Source organism: Cervus elaphus, chromosome 20 (assembly GCF_910594005.1).
Source record: "Cervus elaphus chromosome 20, mCerEla1.1, whole genome shotgun sequence".
In the NCBI taxonomy this organism is placed as follows: Eukaryota; Metazoa; Chordata; class Mammalia; order Artiodactyla; family Cervidae; genus Cervus; species Cervus elaphus.
Genome location: NC_057834.1, coordinates 63218642 through 63242023, shown reverse-complemented (window position 1 = coordinate 63242023; position 23382 = coordinate 63218642). Strand labels below are relative to the sequence as shown.

At 32.5% G+C, this 23382-nt stretch overlaps 1 protein-coding gene across 4 annotated transcripts in view; it reads left to right on the top strand.

The window, feature by feature from the left end:
- The window catches only part of RNPC3 (RNA binding region (RNP1, RRM) containing 3), a 31316-nt gene that overhangs the window by 5924 nt on the left and 2010 nt on the right, over window positions 1–23382 (top strand). The window contains exons 3-15 of one of the 4 annotated variants that reach the window (XR_006335603.1): window positions 826–944; window positions 1853–1936; window positions 2365–2476; window positions 3530–3598; window positions 5678–5820; window positions 7620–7745; window positions 10420–10571; window positions 12485–12646; window positions 13710–13804; window positions 13892–13950; window positions 16023–16155; window positions 16854–16925; window positions 19433–19500. Coding sequence is in view for 3 of the 4 variants with exons in the window: in XM_043875934.1 (XP_043731869.1) it covers window positions 826–944; window positions 1853–1936; window positions 2365–2476; window positions 3530–3598; window positions 5678–5820; window positions 7620–7745; window positions 10420–10571; window positions 12485–12646; window positions 13710–13804; window positions 13892–13950; window positions 16023–16155; window positions 16854–16913 (1314 nt within the window). In the remaining variant the exon portion in view is untranslated. Of the gene's footprint in view, window positions 1–825; window positions 945–1852; window positions 1937–2364; window positions 2477–3529; window positions 3599–5677; window positions 5821–7619; window positions 7746–10419; window positions 10572–12484; window positions 12647–13709; window positions 13805–13891; window positions 13951–16022; window positions 16156–16853; window positions 16926–17921; window positions 22965–23382 lie in introns of those variants that run through there. The other 3 variants (XM_043875935.1, XM_043875934.1, XM_043875933.1) reach the window with 3 other exon arrangements.

The window sequence follows — 23382 nt, the reverse complement described above, 5'->3', positions numbered from 1 at the left end:
GGAACACACCCTGTACAGTTTCAGAGAGAAGAGGGGCTGGGATTTAGTATACAAGTGAAGTGAAGTGAAATTGCTCAGTCATGTCTGACTCTTTGCGATCCCATGGACTGTAGCCTACTAGGCTCTTCCATCCATGGAATTTTCCAAGTAAGAGTACTGGAGTGGGTTGCCGTTTCCTTCGCCAGGGGATCTTCCCGACCCAGGGATTGAACCCAGGTCCCCACATTGCAGACAGACTCTTTACCATCTGAGCTATCAGGGAAGCATATACAAGTCAACTAGATTTAAATAAGAACATGGATCGTTGATATGTGATAACAGATAGAAGGTAGAATATGTGGATTCAGAAGATGGTAGATGAGAAATTATGGTGGGAAATCCTAAGTTCTCATTTTGTAGCTTCAGTTTTCTTAAAGTAGGAAGCAATATCCAAGGCTAAAAGAATGGGACAGGAATATCATGAAGTTAAGGAAGAAGGCAATAGTGCAAAATATTATCTTAGAGATTGGTAGAAAAAAATGAACTGAAATGTAGTATGTAACTGGTTGGCTTCACTAAGGGTTGCCCTCAGATTTGTGTTTGTGACTGTGAAGTTAAAGTGAAACCAGCCCAGTTCATTATGTTTGTTTTTCTAAACATTTTATAAACACTGCCTAAGGAATAATGAAGGCTTGGCAGCCTGAGATTAGAAATGGGTGAAAAATAGCCAAAGAAATGTTATCAGCTTTAACAAAAAGCATGTATAAATTACTTTATATGTTGTCTCTAATAGATAACTTTGGTACAGTTATGAATATTTTTACTCTTTTGTTCTTCCAATTGAAGGCATTGACAAGACTTCATCAACTGAAACTTCTGGGTCATACTTTAGTTGTTGAATTTGCAAAAGAGCAAGATCGAGTTCATTCACCATGTCCTCCTTTGGGCACTGAAAAAAAGAAAAGGTATGTCGATAGGTTTTCCTAGCCTTTTAAAAGTTTATTATTATTTTCTTATTTTATTAAAAAAATTCTTAAAAATTAAAAAATTACTAATTTTTTTAAAGAGTTGTATTGCTCTTTGATTATTTTCAGACTAGCAAGTAAATAATCTGAAACAGTAAATAATTGTATCTGCCTACTGAATCTAGTACTTGAAAGCAATACATTTGTTTGTTCCTAATTATGCATTAGTAACCTGAGTATTGATTTAATATTAGGACTTAACTAATGTGAAGTGGAAAGAGAGTAGGGTGAAAGTGTTCAACTATAAGTGGAGAGAAGGTAACTAGTATAAAATCCTAGTGTATAGCAAGGTATCATTAATAGGCACGGCCTTGATTCCTAGCTGTAATTCTTCGTAGCTATATGACCTTTATAAATTGATTTACACCAGTGATTCTCATAGTACAATCCCTGTACCAGCTGCATCGTCTAGAATCTTGACTGAAGGAAAGATTGTTCATCCTTAACCTAGTCCTGTTGAATCAGAAGTTTGGGTTGCTTGGGGTGGGGAGGAGCATAGGCCTCAGTGGTCTGATTTTTAAGAAACCCTTGCTGATGCACATTAGAGACATTTGTATGCCGCTATTTTATACCTGTGAACTTCAATTTTGGTGGATGAGGGCTGTCAGTAAGATTCATCATACCATTGTCGTGTGGTTGCTATGAAGAATAAATGAAAATGTGGCTTGCCTTATATAATATCTGGAATTAGTTTCTCTTTTTCATTGGTATTTACTTAACAGTTGAAAATTTTACTTATGCAGCTGTTTTCATAATGCTGTGTTTGAAAAGATAGTGTCATTTTTGTGTGCAGTTTTTCATTCTGTTTCTTCTGTAGATAACATCAACTTTGATTCCATATTTCTTAGGTCTGATGATCCTATGGAAGATGATAAAGAAAAGAAAGAACTGGATTGTTTAACTGTAGAAAATGGAATTGCACCAAACCATGGGTTAGCATTTTTGTTTGTATTTCATTGTGTCTTTTGGTTTTATTTTGGATAGATAGGTTTGTGTGTGGGGGGTATGTGTGTGTGTGTTTTGTCAAATAAGATATTTTTAAAGGAAATTTTATTATATATAATGAAGATTTTTAGTGTGTTGATTAAACATATTGAACATTAAGAGTTTGTCACTGAATTTGGTTCCATTAAAATGTTCAAAGTTGTAAGATAAGCTCTGAAAAGAAATGCTATATTCTTCTATAATGCAGAGAGAAGGCAAGTTGCTGTTTAAATGTAATCATTTGGATCTTTTAGGAACAGAGTACTCTTAGATTTACTTAATCATTTGAGCAATTTGTATGTTATTAGTTTACCTTAAATGAGTTATTGATATGAAACTTACTAAACCACAATAAGCATTTTAAATATTTTTTTAGGCTGACTTTTCCTCTAAATTCATGCCTCAAGTATATGTACCCACCACCTTCAAGCACAATCCTAGCAAATATAGTAAATGCTTTGGCAAGTGTGCCTAAGTTCTATGTGCAGGTAAGTAGAATGAACCTTTCTCAAAGTAAATACTTTCTCATACTTTTTAAAAAATAGTTGTATTAATCAGACTAATTCCTATAGGGGTGATAATATTTCAGAATTTTAAAGATGTCTTAGATTGGGCTGTTACAGCTAAGTACCATGATTGGGGCGGTTTTTAAATAATAGAAAACTATTTCTCACAGTCTGGAGGTTGGAAGTTGTATTCCAGTGTGTCAGGATAGCTAGGTTCTGGCGAGGGCCCTCTTCTGTGTTGAAGATGGCCATTTTCTCTTTGTAACTTCATGTAGCTGAAAGAGCGTGAGAGAGCTCGCGGTTGTGCTTTTTATAAGGTACACTCATCCCATTTGTGGGGATTCTACCCTTATGACCTAATAACTTCCCAAAAACCTCATGTCTTAATATCATACCATTATAGGTTAGGATTTAACATATAAACTTTTGAGAGGGACATAAACATTCAGTCCATTGCAAAAGGTAGTGAAAAAATTACTACTTTCAAGTAAGGGTTTTTATAAACTATAGCATAAAAATACTAATATGTTTAGTATTAATAATACTAATAAGGATAAGCTAATTTGGGAAATGTAATCTCTGGTAATTCTTCGTTACTTTAGCATATGCTTTTCCTTTCTTAGAGGAAAAGATACAGAGGATCCCTCAATAAATGCTTAGAAATATTGACAATAAAAGATACTTTTAAGTAAAAAATATAGATGATGATTTTCTTATTATTATGCTTCTCTATGTTTCATAATTCCACAATAATCAAGGAAAAAAACACTTTAGTAAATTTTACATTGTAAGAAAATGACATTTTTAATAATGAGAATGATGGTATTTTGCACAATTGATAGATATTTTAGGAAGGCTGATCTTCTAAGATATACCAGTTTAGTCTTTTCCTGGGATTATAAAGGCAAGAGGTGATCCTTCCTTTGCACTAAATTAATCACTTGTGTTATTGCAAAGTGTTTGAGTACACTATCAGATGTGAGTTGAATCATGATTTTTCTATTTGATTTCAAATGTTTTATCCCTTTTATTAAGGTGCTTCATCTTATGAATAAAATGAATTTGCCCACACCTTTTGGACCAATTACTACCCGGCCTCCTATGGTAAGAAAGCTCTTGGAATTTTCAACATTCAAAATTTCTCTTGTGGTGAGATTATTGAGGCTAAATTTTACAAATGTTGTGCCACTGATCTCTAACGTTTATTGAAAATGAAGAACCAATACAAATTTAACTTAATAATAGTCCTGTGGAGAACTGAAAGTGGGAAAAAGCCAGAACTTTTTTTTTTTTTTCTTTCTTGGCCATGCTATGCAGCATGTGGGATCTTAGTTCTGTAATCAAAAATTGAACCCATGACCCCTGCAGTGGAAGCGTGGAGTTGTAACCACTTAACTGCCAGGGAATTCCCCAGAATATTAAAGCAATGCTTTTGGTAATAGAGGCCATTATTTCTCTTAGGGTTATTCAGTCCTTTGATCTAGAACATTGTGCTGTCCTATAAGACAGTTACATTTTAACAAGCTGAATTGTCTAAAATTTCCATCTTTCTGGTTTTATTGCTGGTAAGTTATATTTGCAGGAGATGAAAAAGGTTGATAATTTTTTTATTAGAGTTTACTATGCAAATCTATCAATAATTTTGTTGGTAGGTTATATCTGCTCGAGTAATTTTAGTAATTTTATTGTTTGCTGTAATACTCAGTACTTTATTGGAGAAGGCAATGGCAACCCACTCCAGTACTCTTGCCTGGGAAATCCTATGGATGGAGGAGCCTGGTAGGCTGCAGTCCATGGGGTCACTAGGAGTCGGACATGACTGAGTGACTTCACTTTCCCTTTTCACTTTCATACATTGGAGAAGGCAATGGCAACCCACTCCAGTGTTCTTGCCTGGAGAATCCCAGGGACGGCAGAGCCCGGTGGGCTGCCATCTGTGGGGTCGCACGAAGTCAGACATGACTGAAGCGACTTTGCGGTGGTGACAGTACTTTATGTTTTCTTATGTTATTTTTATTTTTATTAATTGGAGTATAGTTGATTTACAGTGCTGTATTTCAGGTGTGCAGTCACACCTAAATCAGTTATATTAATACATATACATATAGCCACTCTTTTTTAGATTCTTTTCCCCATATAGACCATTGTAGATTATTGAGTGGTTTCCTGTGCTATACAATAGGTTCTTATGTATATTATGTGTAGTAGTGTGTATATGTCAATCCCAATCTCCCAATTTATCCCTCCCTCCCTTCCCTCCTGATAATCATAAGTTTGTTCAGATTCATGACTGATTCTTAAGTCATGTTTGTAACTCTTTTCTGTTTTCTAAATGAGTTCATTGTACCATTTTTTTAGATTCCATATATAAGCAATATTATATGATATTTGTCTTTCTCTGACAACTTCACTCAGTAAGACAGTTTCTAGGTCCATCTGTGTCACTGCAAATGGCACTGCTTCATTCTCTTTTATGGCTGAGTAATATTCCATTGTATAAATGTCCCCTTAGTACTTTTTTAGATAATAACAGTGATAAATTATTTTAAAGGCTAACATATAAATAGAAAATTTGCTTTTGTATTGTGCATTGATTGCTTTTCTAATGTCTATATTAGCTTCATAATCTTTCTTTGTAACTCTGAAACCTCAATGCCTGGCATGTTGCGAGGATAATAGTTAAGATTATACTAGCTGCTGTTAACAAAACTCAAATCTTAGTCATTTAACACAATTCATATTATCTCTTGCTCATGCCAGGTTCATTCCAAAAGTAGGGCAGAATGGTGTTCTTTTCTGTCACTAAAAAGACCCAAGTTAATCTGCATTATGTGCATTCCCTGGTTGGTGAGGACGTTACCATGCAGCCTGCAGGTAAAAAAAAACAAGAGAGAATTTTATGTGTGGGAAGCTTTTATGCTAACCTTTTCATTGACTAAAACTCAGGTGAAATCCAACTGCAAGGAAAGTTTGGAAATTTAGTCCAGTTAGGTGCCAAGGAAGAAGAAACAAGTTTTGTGATCGACTAAAGTCTACTAAGGCAGGTGTTCCATCAGTATATGTTGAATGTGTAAAAGAAAATTATGAGGAATAGAGAAATGTGAGAATCATGTATCTGAATGGAAATAGTTTTCTATTCTGTAAACATCATAGATTACCATATTGTTTTTTGTTTTTACTTAGTATGAGGACTATATGCCATTACATGCACCTCTTCCACCTACATCTCCTCAGCCACCAGAGGAACCTCCTTTGCCAGATGAGGATGAGGAATTATCTAGTAAAGAATCAGAATATGAAAGCAGTGATGATGAAGACCGTCAGAGGTATGTAATGTCAAGTGTTTGTGTAGATTCTAATAAACATAGAATATATGAATGAGATTCTCTTACTCTTCTTAAATTTTGCATATAGTTCTTCCTAATTCAGGGTCCTTAGCATTTGTCCATCCCCAGCTCCCCATTATACTATAGATTAAGACCTGAGACTAGAAATCAAGACCTTAGGAAAAATTTTTGCATAACGAGTAATTTTTTTGATTGATAATGTTATAAAATTGATCATCGTTTTTTATTGATTCTGTATTTGAGAACTTGCCCACTTGTTACAGTTTATTTATAACTTCAGCATCAGTAATTGCAGTGCTTTTACGGTCTTCTGGCAGACATGGGCATGTACAGAATGGTGAAAAATTTGAGTTATTTGACATGCACATTGCTAGATGAGGTAGAACAAAGGGACATTCTGTCCTCTTGTTTCAGCTCTTATACTGTAAACAAGGGTCTTTTTCACTGTTTATAAGTACCATGTTTTTCACATTTTTGTGCTGTTTGTTGGTTTTGCTGTTTAAAATGCCCCCAAGTGTAGTGTTGAAGTGCTGTCTAGGGTTTCCAAAATCAAGAGGGCTATGATGTGTTTTATGGAGAAAATTCTGTGTGTTAGGAGACCTGAGTTAGTGCTGTTGACTATGAGTTCAGTGTTATTGAATCAAAAATATATATTAAATAAGATGTTCTTAAAAGTAAACAAACATAAAATGAGGTGTATATTGATCAGTGAATGAAATGTGAGCACATGCTTGCGGGAACCTAATCCTGAATTTCCTCTAGGGACAGTGATTCATTATTCACTAATTCAGTGTTTGCAAAGACTTTATAGAACAAAATCAGGTTGTATTTCTGTTTTGTCAGCTTACTTCCCTGGACTTTATTTACCCCAGAGTAATTTCTAGAGCAACTTCATAGAATTTTATACAAGAATATTCATAATAATTACTGAAAATGAATTATTCTTTTATTGGTTGTTCTTGACGATCTACATATATTTTATTTAAAGCTTCTGGAAAAGAACAATAAGTTGTTAATAATGTTCAGCAGAGCCTAAAATAAAATTAAACTCTGGAGAAATAGAGCTGTGACTAATGGTTTTGAACTTGCTTTGTGGAAACACTGTATCTGATCCTGTGGAAGAGCCGAGAAAGACTAGACAAGATCTATTCTAAATATTCATAATCATAATGCAGATAAGTTATATACAAAGTATCAATTGTCAACCCTTGATTGATTAAGCTACTTTAGAGTATAGTATTTGAAAACTCTGTTTTCAAGAATGGTGTAAGTTATTTATATAAGGATGCTTTCCAACAATTATGCACAAAATGTTTTTAAATAAAGTATTTAAGTCTAGGTTTTCCTTAATAATTAGAATATGAATCAAAATAATTTTACTATGTTTGTAAGGTCTGTTGAATATCAGTCAAGGAAAGAGCAGTAAAGTTACAAAGATTATATTTAGTGTATCTTGTTTAACTTTTTGGCACAAAGTACAGTCATTTATTTGGGCAACTAATAATTTTCATAATAAAACATATCTTTAAAACTTGACAAATTGCAATTAAGAAAATTCCCGGTTCCTTCAAGCTAAGATGAAAATTGGTCAAGGAGATTCATAACTTGAGCTTTTGTCAAATGAAATATATCTTAAATTATGACTTAGAGATTCTACTTAAGCTATACAAATCATTTTATAATTTATAAGCTCAAATAAAAATTTAAGCTTAACAAAAGCAATGGTAAATAACTGGGCTTTTACATAAATCTTATTTACTTTTCTTTCGCTAATGTAGAATGACCAAACTAATGGAACTGGCAAATCTTCAGCCCAAAAGACCAAAACCAGTAAAGCAGCGCCATGTGAGAAAAAAGAGAAAAATAAAGGATATGTTGAATATATCATCATCTATTTCACACAGGTAGTTTTGTTCTAGATTATAGGATAACGGTTCTTTCTATACTTTGTTTAATTGCTTAACTGAAATCATTTCTCATTCTGACTTTTATCAGTCCATTTGGCTTACCAGTGATTTCTTATTTGCCAAATTCACAAGTATCCCTAATTTTCTCAAAGTTGACCAGCATTTGATACTATTGACTATGCCAGGTTTCAAAATTGTCCACCTTTAATTTTTTTGTTTCTCATCTTAACTCTGTCTCTTCCTCTTTTTCTTCATACTTTTTTCTTTTGTGACTTTCACTCACTCACTCACTCGCTTTTTAAGTATTGGATTCCATTTACTCCTGTCTGTGGTCATTTTCCATTCATATGTTTTTACTACTTGTTAATATCATTAATTTTTATGATTTACCTGTTGTAGCTGATAGATTCCAAATCTCCATCTGTAGATTTAAACTCCTGAGTTCCAAAGTCTTTATTTCCAGTTTCCTGTTTGTATACTCAATGTCTTATATGCACTTAAGGTATTATTCAAAACAAAATTAATTTACTTTATCTCTTTCTCTTCCTGTACTGACAGTTTTGATAATGGCATCAACAGTGTGCTTACATGAAAGTTTGTTAGTTTTTCCTAACTTCACTGCCTAATATCAAACATTTTTTTGCTTCAAAGTACCCTAGCAGGTAAAAGTTCACATGGCTTAGCACACAGAACCCACCTTTAAATATTCAATGTGTGATAAGTTTTATGCTAAATATTGTGGGGTTTGGAGTATGCTTCCAAAGCTCAGTGCTACCTTTTCAAACAGTGAGTTAATGGTCTTATGGACAGGTAAAACATACGCACAGATGACTATTGTATTAGCATTTATAATATTAAATGTTATAACAAGATGTAACTGAGAATGTATGATTGTGAGAAAGGAGAGATCACAGCCAGTTAAGAAATCTGGAAAGATTTTAAGACAGAGGAGACAGTTTGAGCTGGGCTTGAAGGAGGAGCGGCAAAAATGGGTCAGGGAAGAGAGATCCAATTTGAATAAAAAAGTACATTTCCAGAGGTAAGGCAGTTTGGTGCGTAGGAATAGAAATGAAAGGGAAAGCTAGAAGGATGTGGAGATACCTGCCTTCCTTAAATGTTATGTTACGATATTTGAATACATTGAAGGAACTGTTTTAATACCACTGACATTAAAAAGTTAAAAATTTCTCTCAGATTTTATCATCTTACAGTAAGCTTTCAGGAAATACACTGATTTTGGGGTGATGATCAGGGCTATAAGTATGAAGGAATTTTATTAGATATAAATTAATTTCCCACTATGTCTTAAACTTTGTGTTAGAACAGAGAAATTGCCAGTGAAATAGTGTTTATTACTGTGTATTTTGTTTGAAATGTATTATCCCTTTTGACTGATGATCTGACATTTTGCATTAACAAATTTTTTTTTGAAATTATGGTAGAAATTATTAGCCTGTTTACCATGGATTTCTGTGTACTTAGATATCTTAATCAGTGAAAATTGCCATTAATTACAGTTTTAATTCTATTCAGCTTTTCTACAAGGTAAATTTACTTTGAACTTGTAAGTAACTTCATAAATAGAGAAAAGTTTGTTAAAGTTATGTTTTTACATTTTTATAGGAGTGGGTCTTTAATCTTTGGATTTTTTAGAATTATTTTCTCATGTTAAGTGTACATAATATGATGCATATTTCCCACCTATGTATGTTTTGATATCACAGTCCCATGCTTTTAATTTCTATAACAGCACCAAGCAATTAAAAACTAATATAGTTGACCCTTAAACAACGTGGGTTTTAACTATGTGGGTCCACTTATATTTATGCAGATTGTTTCAGTAAATACTACAGTACTACATGATCTGAGGTTGGTTAAGTCCATGGATGTGGATCCATGAATACAGAGGAACCATGGATATGGAAGGTTGATGAAGTTATATACATACAGATGTTTTACTGCTGTGGGGTCAGGGCCCCTAACCTCTTGAGTTGTTCAAAGGTCAGCTGTAATGTGAACCAATTAAATTTACCAGTGGCTACATTAAAAGATGAAATTAATTTTAATAATGTATTTTATTGAACCAGTTATACCTGAACTGTTATTTCAAAATACAATTAATATAAAACATTATTGAAATGTTTTACATTTCTTTTTTTCCATACAAAGTTGTCAAATCTGGTGTATATTTTGTACTTAGAACATAAGTACAGATTAGAACATAAGCAAGATTTCAAGTGCTTATTAGCCACATGTGGCTTATGGCTACTCCATTGGCCAGCATAGATTTATTACATATAGTATATAGAATACAGTGCATAAAATACTTACATTAATCATAGAGTGAACTTTTTTGCATATTGGCCAATATCCTGACGTTCAGGATCAATAGTCTTCAAGTTCTATCTCTGTCTTTTACTGACTGACTTTATGCAATTATTTAACATCCTTTAACCTCAAACTCCTTACCTGTCTAAACTAAGAATTTAATAATATCCATATGAGAATAGTTGTTAGGATTTTTAAAGTATTAAGTATAAGTTACTTTGTTCAGTGCCTCTAGTGTGTTTTATTAGTGTTAATGTTTTAAATTTAAAGTTAATATGAAATAACATTTTTCTCAAAATTTTGTTTGCAATTACAAAGTAATGCTATGATTGTTTATAAACAGCAGTTTACATCCAGTGTTGTTACCTTCGGATGTATTTGACCAACCACAACCTGTAGGTAATAAAAAAATTGAATTCCATATATCTACTGACATGCAAGCTGCATTTAAGAAAGATTTAGAAAAGCAACAAAATTGTGAAGAAGAAAATTGTGGTAAGCATATTCTAGTTCTTTAACATGCTATGTAAAAATTTTTCTCAATCAGTTTTTTGTGTTAGAATTAAATTTTGTGTGCTTCTGTTTTTAGTATTTGTGAGTATATTTAAAATGTGCAATTAGGTCTTCCTTAGTGTCATGGAATACTATTCATTTTAAACTTTTTAAATAAAACTAAAATTGGTTCTAAATGTGTTACCTTTTACTAGTAATGAACTCTAGGGTGAAATTTAGTCTGGTTTTTGCTGATGTTTATTTATGCGAAAAATATAAGTGTTTCTTGTACTGAGTTATTTTTCACTGCTTACTAAATGTGTGATGCTCTGTGGTTTTACTAGTATAGTTGAATTACTGGTTAGGAAAACAAGCTGTGAAATCTTTTGTAGGTTTCATGTAGATTTTTTTTAATCCAAAAGACACGGAAGGTTGTTAAGCAAGATACCATTCTTCAGTTTAAAGATAATATATTGATATTACAGATTTTTTTTTCCTGCTTATTTTAAACATTAATTTGATATTATACTACAATGTCATTTCTTTTAATTTTTAAATTTTAGAAATAATACCAGCCTATAGACAATACAATCAGAACAGAAGCCTGTGAAGTTTTAAAAAGTTAACACCTCAAACCCCACTTTTCCCTATCTGACTACTTAGAGATAAGCATTGTTAGTAATTTGATATGAAGATAGTCCTTCCAGATCTTATCCTATGCTTGTGTATAAACATTTTATTTTCTCTTCTTTTTTTAAAAATAGTCATCATAGGTTACTTTTTGAGGCTGCATTGCACTCTACAGTATAGTTATGCAAATGTTTCATCAAAATCTATTGATAGAAGTTGAGGTTTTCATTTTTTTTATTACTACAGAAATTCTGGTATGTACATTTTTGTACATATATCTTCAAGCACTTAAATGAATATAGGGTAGAGATCTAGTAAGTATTGCAAATGTACTGAATGAATAGCTAGTTTTAGTCTTGTCTCTCTGATGGTAGTGAGAACATGTTGCCTTTACAGATAGCTAATTTTTTTTTGTTTCAGTGTCTGTATTTGATGGCTAGTCACCCTTTGACACAAATTTCTATTTTTTTAAGCATAATTTACTCAAAGACTTATCTCTTATTGAGGGGCGTGGCAGTCATCCCATTCTGCATCAATGTAGAGTAATGGTGAATAAACAATGAAAACAGTTTTAAAGGTTCTTTTCTTACTGATGCCTTCAGGCCACAGGAGATCTCTTGGCACAATAGTTTTGCTGCATTAGGAGGAGACTTTTAAGATCCTAAGTGTGGCATTATTTGCATCATTTTCATAGCTTTTTTAAGGTTTTGTTTGCCTTTTTAGGTAGTATAACTGGGAATTTTTCTACTGCATGTTTAATCCTGTCCTTCCCAACCCTCTACCCCAAATCAGTTTAACTTTCGCTGAAGCTAAAATTCATGTTTTCTGAATGAAATTCATTATATTGCTATGTTGTGAATTAAAAACTTATAATGATTTTAATTTTCCTAATTGAGTAAGTGTGCAAATACATATTTTTCCTGACTTCTTGTAGGACCACCATTAGTATTGATCTTTTTTTTTTTTTTGGTGGGGAGAGGTATAATGGATTTTTGTTTTTGTTTTTGTTTTTTTTAAGTATCCTCAAATGGAAGTGTCTTATTTTATGATTTTTATGTTATAGTGTCAGAGTTGAATAGTTGTGATAGAAACCATATGGCCTGCAAAAGCTAAAATATTTACTGCTTGAACCTTTATAGAAAAAGATTGCTCACCCCTGTTTCAAAGCATTGAGAAAAACACCAAAGAGGTTTAGTGCTAGAAGATATTGTAAAAATTAAAAATGGAAAAGAAAAACTATTTTGAAGGGAAGATTTTTAACGACTAACATCAATGTTAACTCTTAGACTTACCTGCTACTGAAGCTGATGCATCTAATATAGGATTCGGAAAAATCTTCCCCCAACCAAATTTGAACACCGCAGAGGAGATTAAAGATGACTCTGATGAAATGCCATCAGAATGTATTTCTAGAAGGGAGTTGGAAAAGGGCAGAATTTCTCGAGAAGGTAATTTCATGAAATAAACCAGAATTTACTTTCTATTTTACACTTCTTTGGCCCTTCAGAAACAAAACAAATCTCTTCATGTTATTTACTTTAACTAAAGCATGTACTTCAAGACATCTCTGCAGTTAAATGTTTTTAATCATCACTTTTGGTTTTTAGTGCTCATACTTTATAGGGAAGAAAGTATTCCTCAATACAATGTTCCCAGAGTATATTTGTTTGGAAGAATGTTTTCATTTCTGAAACTTTTATATGACATCTTAAGTCAGTATGACCAACAGTCTGGAATTCTGTATTCAGGTCACAGTTGATAGACCATCACAATACTGTGTCTGAGATGTATGCAAAGCAGTTGTTTGTCTAAAATATAGTTTTAACTCTTTGGTAATTAAAAGCCTGTGTTTATGAATTTTATATCCTAATATGATAGCTTTTTACTTCTAATGGATTTTTTTCCTATTTTAGTATATCTTAAAATATTTAGGGATTTTAGATTGACGTGTGACACATTATAATTTTTTCATAATATCGGGAAACAGACTTCCAAATCGCATTTTTGCTTAAACATATAGTTGTCAGGAATACATTTCAGAGACTAAATAGAAGTAGCTACATAGAGATTCAGAACCCACAGTTTGTTTGAAATTCTTGATAATTACATTGTAAGTAATTTATTTTACATTTGAATATATTGGTGTCTAGTACTTAGATTGACTTTAATCAGAACAATAACACAGATGTTTGATAGCATCTTTATTTGCTTCAGTCTTTCAAATAAAGTAACTCATTCTTAAAATTAAACTTTAAAGCGCTTTAATGAAAATATTTTATCAGATACATTTTAGTTATTCTAGATGCCTGAAATTTTTTAACTTATCACTTTAGATTTTTAATGGGTATTTTTATGCCATTAGTAACATTGTCATTAATTTCTATGATTTTAACATTTTCTTAATGCTTGTCTATTTAGCAGTTATATTTGAATGCTGTTAAGTTTTTCTTGAAAAAAATTGATGAAGCTGTCTTAATTTTATATCTTTGTTTTGCTTTGTTTTTATGTAAGAAATGGAAAATCTTTCAGTTTTTAGAAGTTACGAACCTGGTGAACCAAACTGTAGAATTTATGTAAAGAATTTAGCTAAACATGTTCAGGAAAAGGTAAGCTGAAATTTATAAATTGGTTTTATTATTTTGCATGTTTTCCCCTGGTTTTCCTCATTGGTCTTTTCTTTGTTGAAATTCTAGGACCTTAAATTTATTTTTGGAAGATATGTTGACTTTTCATCAGAAACACAGCGGATAATGTAAGTGGCATGTATATTCTCAAATTATGTTTTGTTTTTACTCTGTTAGAAATTAACCCTTTTTTAATATCATTTTCCCTTTAGCGATTAAAATTATATGAAGAAATTGCTCATATCTGTTGCATAATTAATCTTTTAGACATCTAGATCAGGATTCAGCAAATTTCTTTTTAAATAGTAAAAATTTAATATTTTTATATTAAAATATTACAGTGTCTGTTGCAACTACTCAGTTTTGTCTTTGTAGCATGAAAGCAGCTCTAAACAATATATAAATGAATATTAATGACTGAGTTCCATAAAACATTAATAGAAACAGGTTTCATCATAAATTCTAGACTTCTTCCCTAACCCTAAAGCGGTGGTTCTCAAACTTTAACCTGCCTAAAAGTTTAGTAAAACCATTTCCTTGGTCCATCCCTAGAAAGGATGGTTTTCTAAGCTGAGATAGGGTGGATATATTTGTGTTTCTAAAAAGCCTGTGGATAATGCCAGAGCTGCTGGTCCAAAGATTAGATTTTGAAAACTAGTGTTTTAATGACTAATCCAGGAGTATATGGTACGAAAGCCAAGTGTTTTAGATTCTTACTGTGGTGGTAGCTTCTCTTCTTTCAGTTGGAAAGACTGAAAATTGGAAAGACTTCCAATTTTATGAGTGCAAAAGAGAAGGATATGATTGTAAATGATTTAAAAGCTAATGTTTGAAGTTAGAATTTCATTCTTTGAAATTTTATAATTAGTTAACTCTAAAATATGTATGGCCTTGGCCATATAAATTAGAAGTAAAAATTAGAAAATGTAAGGAGGGAGACTCTTGAAGTTAGCTAGAGAAGTGACTAATGTAAAATTAATATTTTTAAAGTCTTAACCTGGGCAGTGTACTTCTTTAAATAAGCATACACTATGTTTTAAAATTGTCCATTTATATTCATCAGTGGCAGATACCTCTTTTTATCAGGACACCAAAAGTTTATTCTGCTGGATGTGCAAATACTAACCCTTGTTCTTGTTGTTGCCTTTGTATAAGCGGAAAAAATTTAAAAATATTTACATTTGAATATATTGGTGTCTAGTACTTAGGTGTCACACACTGTGTGTGTGTGTGTGTGTGTGTGTGAATGTATGTATGTCACAAACAAATGTGTTATTGTGTGTGTCTATATATATATGCATGTGTCTGTGTGTATATGTATATTCCATGTTTATGCATCCTTTCTATTTCCAGTATTGCCTCCCATTACCATTTGAGAGGAAAAATAATTCTGTATTGAGAAACTGTACACATCAAAATGATAAATTAATAATTGTTTCCTGTGGGACTAGTCTTGTGAATTTTTTAGAAAAAAACTTGACTGCACATTTTGATTCTTAAAAATTCTTTATATGCTTTTGCTAGTCTCAGAGACTAAATGTTAGGCAGTACTTTAGTTTTAAATTATAGTCTGTTTTTTAAGTAGTTTAGAGTATAGTTTGCTCCCCCAAAATGTTGACAGCTATACACTAGGGAATAATGACTAACTTGGAATACAAAATCTGGTTTGTGTTTTTGGCCCTAACTTTACCTCTCAATGTAACACTGAAGAATTCACTCAGTCTCTGTACACATCGTCTGTAAAATGGTGATTTTTGACTAGGTGATCAATAAGGTCCCTTTCTCCTCTGAAATTCCATGTTAATTTTCTATAGTTTCTGTCAACCCTTTTATTCCTCATCGTATAGTTGTTTTTCTCACTTGAGTAAACAGTATTAAATTGGCTGCATAAAACTTTTAAAAAAGAGAGATAAAAGAAAAACTTATTTACTTTTATAGTTGCAAGTAGTATGATTTTTTAAATCACATATGCTTTTATAATAGTTAAAAAATGATAAGAACATCAACTTACATCACCTACTTATGAAAACAATTTTAAAACAGAATATAAAATATAATTTTAGAAAGCCTAAGTAATGTGCGAATCAGATAGTATAGTCATTTTTATTCTGAAATAGCAGAATTTTAACACATTCCCATTCACAATCAGAATTCTTTGACATTCTTTGAGTCAAAACATTCTTTCTTCCTTGACTTTTAGGTTTGATATACGCTTGATGAAAGAAGGTCGCATGAAAGGACAAGCTTTCATTGGACTTCCAAATGAAAAAGCAGCAGCAAAAGCGTTAAAGGAAGCTAATGGATATGTTCTTTTTGGAAAACCTATGGTGGTTGTATCCTTCAAATTAGTTGGTTCCAGATTGAGTTTATAGCAGTAAGGGTATAGTTGAAACTAATTTTTATATTATGCTTTGGAAATCTCAGCAGCTTGCATTCCAGCTTGAGAATATTCAGTTATAAATATTTATAATATAAACATTTGAGTCAGATGACAATGTTATTTAGATTTTTATCAGAAAATAAGCATAATGAGGCTATTAAAATCCAGCCAAGTCTAAACATTTTATTTAATACCTAAAATATATATACTCATGCTAAACCAAAGATAGTACAGTATCCAGAAGTACATTAGAATCCTTAAAAGGAAGATATGATTCATTGTACTTCAGTTTTATATTTTATTGCATTGTAATTAATATTTATGTTTAAGAATTTTAATAACAATATATCATTGATTAGCCATCGTATTTTCTGCAGTTAATGCAATTTCAAGCTAGAAATCAGTGGGATAAATGAAGGAGCAGAGGTCTAGGTGTAAAAAATGACTAAACGAAAGGAAAAATTTTTTGCTTCTCCCCCAGATCGTAGACAGCTAGGAGGCATTCAAGAAATACCTACAAACGACTGAGTAGGAAGACAAATAAGAGAAATTAAAAGCTCTGCTGCTACCCTACATTAGGATGTTCTTGATAATTCTTTAGAAAAGATTCCTTTCATGTTTCTAAAGGAAACCTTAATTTTTAAATATTAGCAATTTGCTCGATCTGCTAGACCAAAACAAGATTCTAAAGAAGGAAAAAGAAAGTGTTAAAAATTAGTAAAGGTAAGTGTGGAGATAACATACTAAAAGGATGACTTTCTTGAGAAAAAATTAAGAAAGGATAATAGCCTGAGTAATGTTTTTAAAGAACCCATCACTCTGACCGTCTAACTATGCTGTTAATTTTCATTAAACTTCACAATTCTGGAATAAAGCTCATTTGTATGTAAAAAATTAAATTTGGAGAGAACAAATTTTATAAGGGCAATGTATCTTTAATATTCTTAATTTACTTTCTTTTCTTAGAATAAATCAGTACTTCTTAAATTTTAACGTGTATTATAATCACCTAGAGAGCCTGTTAAAACACAGATTACTGGGTTTCCTCTAACCCCCATACAGAATTTCTGACTCAGTAGTTCTGCAAGGGTGTTTGGCCTTGGGTTATCAGTTTTCCTAGTTTTCCTGTGAATAAGATTTTCTAGGATACTGGACTTTTTAATGCTAACATTGGGAAAATGTCTGCCAAGTTAGGACAAGTTGGTTATGGTTGGTGAGACATGAGAATTTGCATTGCTAATTTCTAATTGTCCTCCTCACAGAAATATGTCCATATTTTTTGGAATGAAGTATTTCATCTTTCAAATAAGTAATTTGAATTCATAATTAAGTAATTTAATAATTAAAAATGGGAAAATGAAGCATTTTATGTCAATGTTGATTTAAGAAAGATGAGTGGAAATACATTCATTTTGTTTTAAATCTTTCTGCTTTAGAATAATGGAAGAACATGAATAAATGGGCCAAAATTACTCATGGTTAAGCTGAAAAAATTATATAAAGTTTTGCTAATGTTTATTCCTTTTGGGAGGCACCTTGAATATTTGAATTTTGTAGTAAAGTATCTATATACTGGTATAGTCAGATATCTTACAAATACCTTAGAAGAACAAATGAAAATAAACCATTTTCTGTGTGTGTTTAAAGTAAACATTTATTTGTAAATCTAACATGAAATATGAGAAAAAAATTAAACTGCATTCTGCTGTTCCTCTTTAGAAGCATCCCTGCGTAAATACTGCTGTAATACTGTCATACAAAGTGTATCCTTTCTTGTCGTATCCTTTTGGGGCAGTGTTTTTTTATTTTCCTAGAAGTGTTTTGTCTCTCCCCAACCCACTGATCCAGCTTAAGCAATATATTTTTTTTTTTTACAATGTATTGAAATTAAGTATTTCTAAAATTATCTGTGTTGATTGAACAAATCTTTTATGTGGTTTTTAGATTTGTTGCTGAATTTTCTATGCTATCCTTTAGGTTATGTAGTTTTTCCAGAGAAAGTTAGTGAATCAGGTCAACTTACTTACTTGGAGAATGGATGCATTTACTTTAACACAGATTTTCTTCTTCTATTTATATATTTTCTAAGTCTAATTGAGTAACATAAATGCTCTCTCTTTCATGATGTATCTGGTTTAGGTGTTCTATATAACCTGTTATAAAATTTGACTGGGGAAAGGGTTTTTCCCCCCTATAAAAAATACATATGTTGAAAATTTAAATAACTGAATTTCAGTGTGAATTCCAGATAAAAGTAGCAAACATCTGAGGTTTTATTATGGAAATCTCCTTTGAGATAGCAAGTGGAAGTATCTTTTTTCCCTTTCTTTTTCTAAACAAAATAAAAGGATTGAGAAAAGAGTAGCAGAGAGGGAAAAAGATAAAGTTGACTCAGGGTAGCACAATAAGCGGAAAGAAACAGTTCTGGTAGGTATGTAAGAGCAGTGGTTTCCAGACCGGTTGATAATCAGAACCACCCAAACAGTGGTTCTCAATTTTCACTGCATATTAGAATGACTTGCAGAACTTAAAAAAAAAAAAAAAAAAAACTAAAGAAAAATAATAAAGTAAAAAGTATTTTGCTTGGATTTCTTCCTAGAGTTTTGTTTTAATTGGTCTGTATTTCTGCGTAGATATCAGTATTTTCTAACCTCACAGAGTATTGGTTCTAATGTACAACCAAGGTTGAGAACCACTGAGGAAGGATTTTTATACATTAAGATTCCAGGATTCTATCATAGAACTAATAGATGAGAATCTCTGGAATCAGGACCAAGAATCTAATTTTCCCTTAGTGGTTCTAAGGACTGACCAATTTGAATACTGCTTTGTTAGATTAAACTGATTACATGGATCCAAGACATTACCCTAGCCATCTAAACTTTTATTAGTAGGAAAATAACAGCATTGGAGGATTTACATCCCTTTTCTTGCAAATCCTACTAATAGTACTATGAAAACAACACAAAATTCTGTTGTTAATCATTATCACTCAGAGTACCAAAAGCAGGAAATAGTGAAGTTGCTGTTGCTTTTTGCTATTGGCACAGTTAAAATTTTTATTTTTTTAATGTTATAAGTCAGTTTATATGCTGTTAGATAATTAAAATTTTGTTGCACTGACATGATTCACTAATTTTCTAAATATAAATGTTCTAGCTTTTAGTTATTTTAGAACTAGTGAACTATTTAATAATCATTATTTTTAATGAATTTTTATGGTGTTTTAGGTACCTTTTATCTCTCAAGTGCTTTCCACCTTTGTGGAGATGAAATTGACCACCTGGACTATGGAACTGTGCGTAATAGCTTTTAAAGTGTATTTAAAAATTAAATCTGTATGCATTCAAATTAGTTTATTAGAGATCTGTCACATGTATTTTAATCATCTTCCTCATATAATAAATTATTTTCTTTCCAATTAAAATAATGATCTTAATTTTTCTTTGTTATTTATATGTTGAGGAAAGTGTAATTTGATAATTACATAAATTTTTTTATCAAATAATTTTATAATACTAAATAGAAATTTTCTTTTATGGTTACAAATATTGCCCTTTTTCATTCTCACTTGTATACTGATGCACTTAACACTTTTTTTTATAGTAATCTTATTTTTTGTAATTATTCTCAGAGTAGTTCTGCTTGGCTGAGTTTTGATGATTTTGATGTTGTTGTTTTGATTTTGTTTTTTCTCTTAAGTGGTGGGGGATTTTTCACAGGTTAGGGAATTTGTATACTTGCCCTAACAGTTTTTCATTGTTGTGTCTCCCCGTGTATCAGAATGTCACGCAGTGGTATAAATGTTTCCTATATAAAATTATTCTGTTCCCTTAGTAAAATTAACTTCAGCTCTATGTTAAGTAGGAAACATTGATATGTTTTATTGGATTTGTTCTGGTTGATACTCTTCTGTGAGTATGTAGTAACAGTTTTACCTTAGAGTCACTTAGATCTTTGTTAGAATGATGTTGTATATTACAGCTTCTTCCCTTTTACTCATAGCTTTGTGAAATAAGGTAAGTGAAAAGTTTAAAGGTAGGAAATAGAAGAATGGAGATTTGAACCCTGGCACATGCTAATATTTAGATGTCAAGTGGTAAGAAAACTTGACTAAGAGTAGGTAAACCCAAATGAAGAAAGAAGCTGAACTAGGAAGGAGTGATTAAATATGTTAGGTCTGTTGATGATGCAAGAAAGATGAGTTCCGAAGACAACTTTGTTAAGGAGTCTTGCTCTCTGAGGGAATAGTGAAATGGGTTGTTAATACAGGGGGATATAGTATCAAGAAGGTTTTGTTTTTATTTGATAAAGATTGAAAATATAGCAGATTTGTATGGCCTAATGTAGTAGAGAAAAAACAAAGACATGATGCAGGAGTGAGAGAAATGTCACTGGAACCATAGATATGGTGTATAAATAGAAGGGTTAGTTTTAAAGATGGGTGTGTAAACAGCTCATTAATAGCAGTGGAAGGAAGGGCAGATTATAAAGATCTAGATATTTGCAGTTTGGTATATCTAATGGGAGCATATACAATTTTTGTTATATTTTCTCAGTTAATAGGAAGCAAGGTCATGAAGTAGAGGGATGAAGTGTTGGGGAAAAATGGATTGAGGAAAGATGTAATATAGATATTTAGGGAAGTGAGAAAAAGACACTTAGAAGGATTGCTGGATATTACTTAAAAAGTGCCTACTTGAAGTCCATGGTTGTTAATTTAATTGAGATCAGTCAGTGTGGTTTTGTGTTTTTCCCAGTTTAGCCTTTGTACTGCTATTGAGTGGACAGTCAGATTTTTAAAGTTGGAATTTCCTCACATGAATATAACAAAAAGGGAGAAGGGGAAAGGTGTTGACATAATCAAAAGAATGATTATGAAGGAGGGACATGGAAAGTAATCTGGTAATGAGCAAATTGAGAAAATGGAGTTTCAGGCACAATGGAGAAATGGTATGATCCATTGAGATTGCAGTGTGGTTGAAGATGTGTTGTTATTTCCTAGAGGTAGGAAATTTGGGAGGTTGAAATAGAGTAACGGACTGAGATTGAAAATATTAGAGTACCGTAATTAGTAACTTCTAGAATATGAGTATGGTAGTTGAGTGAAAGTGAGGTTATGTAAAGATATGAATTCAAGAAATTAAGAAACTTGGATATTGAAAGGATCATATGCGTTTTTTGAAATGATCATTAATTATGATAGGAATAGTGAGCCAAAAGCTAAATTATTCCTTGGAATGTGTAAATTTGTCAGGTTTATGACAGTCCACTCCACTATTCTTGCCTGGAGAATCCCATGGACAGAGGAGCCTGGTGGGCTACAGTCCATGGGGTCGCAAAGAGTTGGACACAACTGAGTGACTAACACAAACACACCAAAAAAGAATATTTTTTAAAATCAACCTAAATAAAACCCTGGAGTCCCTGTCCTGCTATAGTGTTAAGAATTTCAGCCTTAATAGTTCACTGAAAAATAGTGTTTTTAAAGTGGTTTTACAGGTATAGATTCTAAATTCAAATCTTGTGTCCATGCCTTAGTTGCTTTAAGACTTTTTTTTCCCATTTTCCATGGGAATAATAAAAATGGCTACCATGGGATTGTTATAAAGATGATTAGATGGATATAAAATACTTAAGTCTGGTGTTGTGTGTGTGTGTATATATATAAAGAGAGAGAGAGTCACATTTTCAATAAATATTAGCTCTCATAGTGGTGGTTGTGGTGGTTCTCAACTCACCCTGATACTGAAGGTGATATAAAAATTCTGAGATTTTCAGTAAAAATTCAGTCATCTTTCCACCTCAATTATCACTGAGATGCCCAGATTCTTCCTTGCCACACCTAGGGAGCAGGAAACTATTTGAAAAGTTTTGGATCTTTGGTGTCTAGAAATTATGGAGATGGAGAAGTACTTACATAGCAAAAGCCCAAATAGCTAGTCCGTCATTGGATTTTTCAGTTATTTTAAATAATAGTAACTTTTTCCTTTTGCCAGAGAGATTTGGCACACTGGCCAAGTGTGGGTCAGACATTTCACCTGTGAGGCAAGAAGTGAAGTTTTATATAAAACATGTGACTTGAAAGTTGGGAATAGGCTTGTTCTCTCAAGGAAAAGCATAGCATTGTAAAATCAAAAAAGAAACTTAGATATTAGGCAGCCAAAAACAAATGTTTTGCTACAATATGAAGTCTATAAAACTCTTTTTTCCATGTGGTTGTTTTCCATTTATGCCTTTTACAAGGGCCTGGGCTGGTGTAAAGCAAAGGAGGTTCCTAGGGTGTAAAATTTAAGGAGGCATATACTTTCAAGTAATTCAAGTGCTCTTCACCTTATCCTAGTCATTAACAGAATGAGCATAATCCTGATTATGTAAATCAACAAATTAAAGGAAAAAAAAAGATAGCATGCAAGTTGGGCTTCCCTGGTGGTTCAGTGGTAAAGAATCTGCCTGCCAATACAGGAGACGTGGGTTCAATCCCTGGGTCAGGAATATCCCCTGGAGAAGGAAACGGCAACCCACTCCAGTATTCTTGCCTGGGAAATCCCATGGACAGAGGAGCCTGGCGGGCTACTGTCCAAGGGGTTGCAAAAGAATTGGACACGACTTAGCAACTAGACAACAACAGCAAAGCATACAAGTTGCTGGTTTAGATGATTTGGAAAGTATTTGCTGTGCAAGTGAAACTCCTTCAAAAACCAGTGTCTTAAAAAAAAAAAAAAAAAACCAGTGTCTTGAGAGATTAAGTCTTTGAAATTTGAAAGGAAGTAAGGGAAAGGAATCAATACCTATTAAGGACCTAAAATTTTAAAGACATTGTACTGAGTGTTTCAGATCAGTTCAGTTGCTCAGTCGTATCTGACTCTTTGTGACCCCATGAACCATAGCACGCCAGGCCTCCCTGTTCATCACCAACTCCCAGAGTTTACCCAAACTCATGTCCATTGAGTCAGTGATGCCATCCAACCATCTCATCCTCCATTGTCCCCTTCTCCTCCTACCCTCAATCTTTCCCAGCATCAGTCTTTTCAAATGAGTCAGCTCTTCACATCAGGTGGCCAAAGTGTTGAAGTTTCAGCTTCAACATCAGTCCTTCTGATGAACACCCAGGACTGATCTCCTGTAGGATGGACTGGTTGGATCTCCTTGCAGTCCAAGGGACTCTCTGTTTATGTAT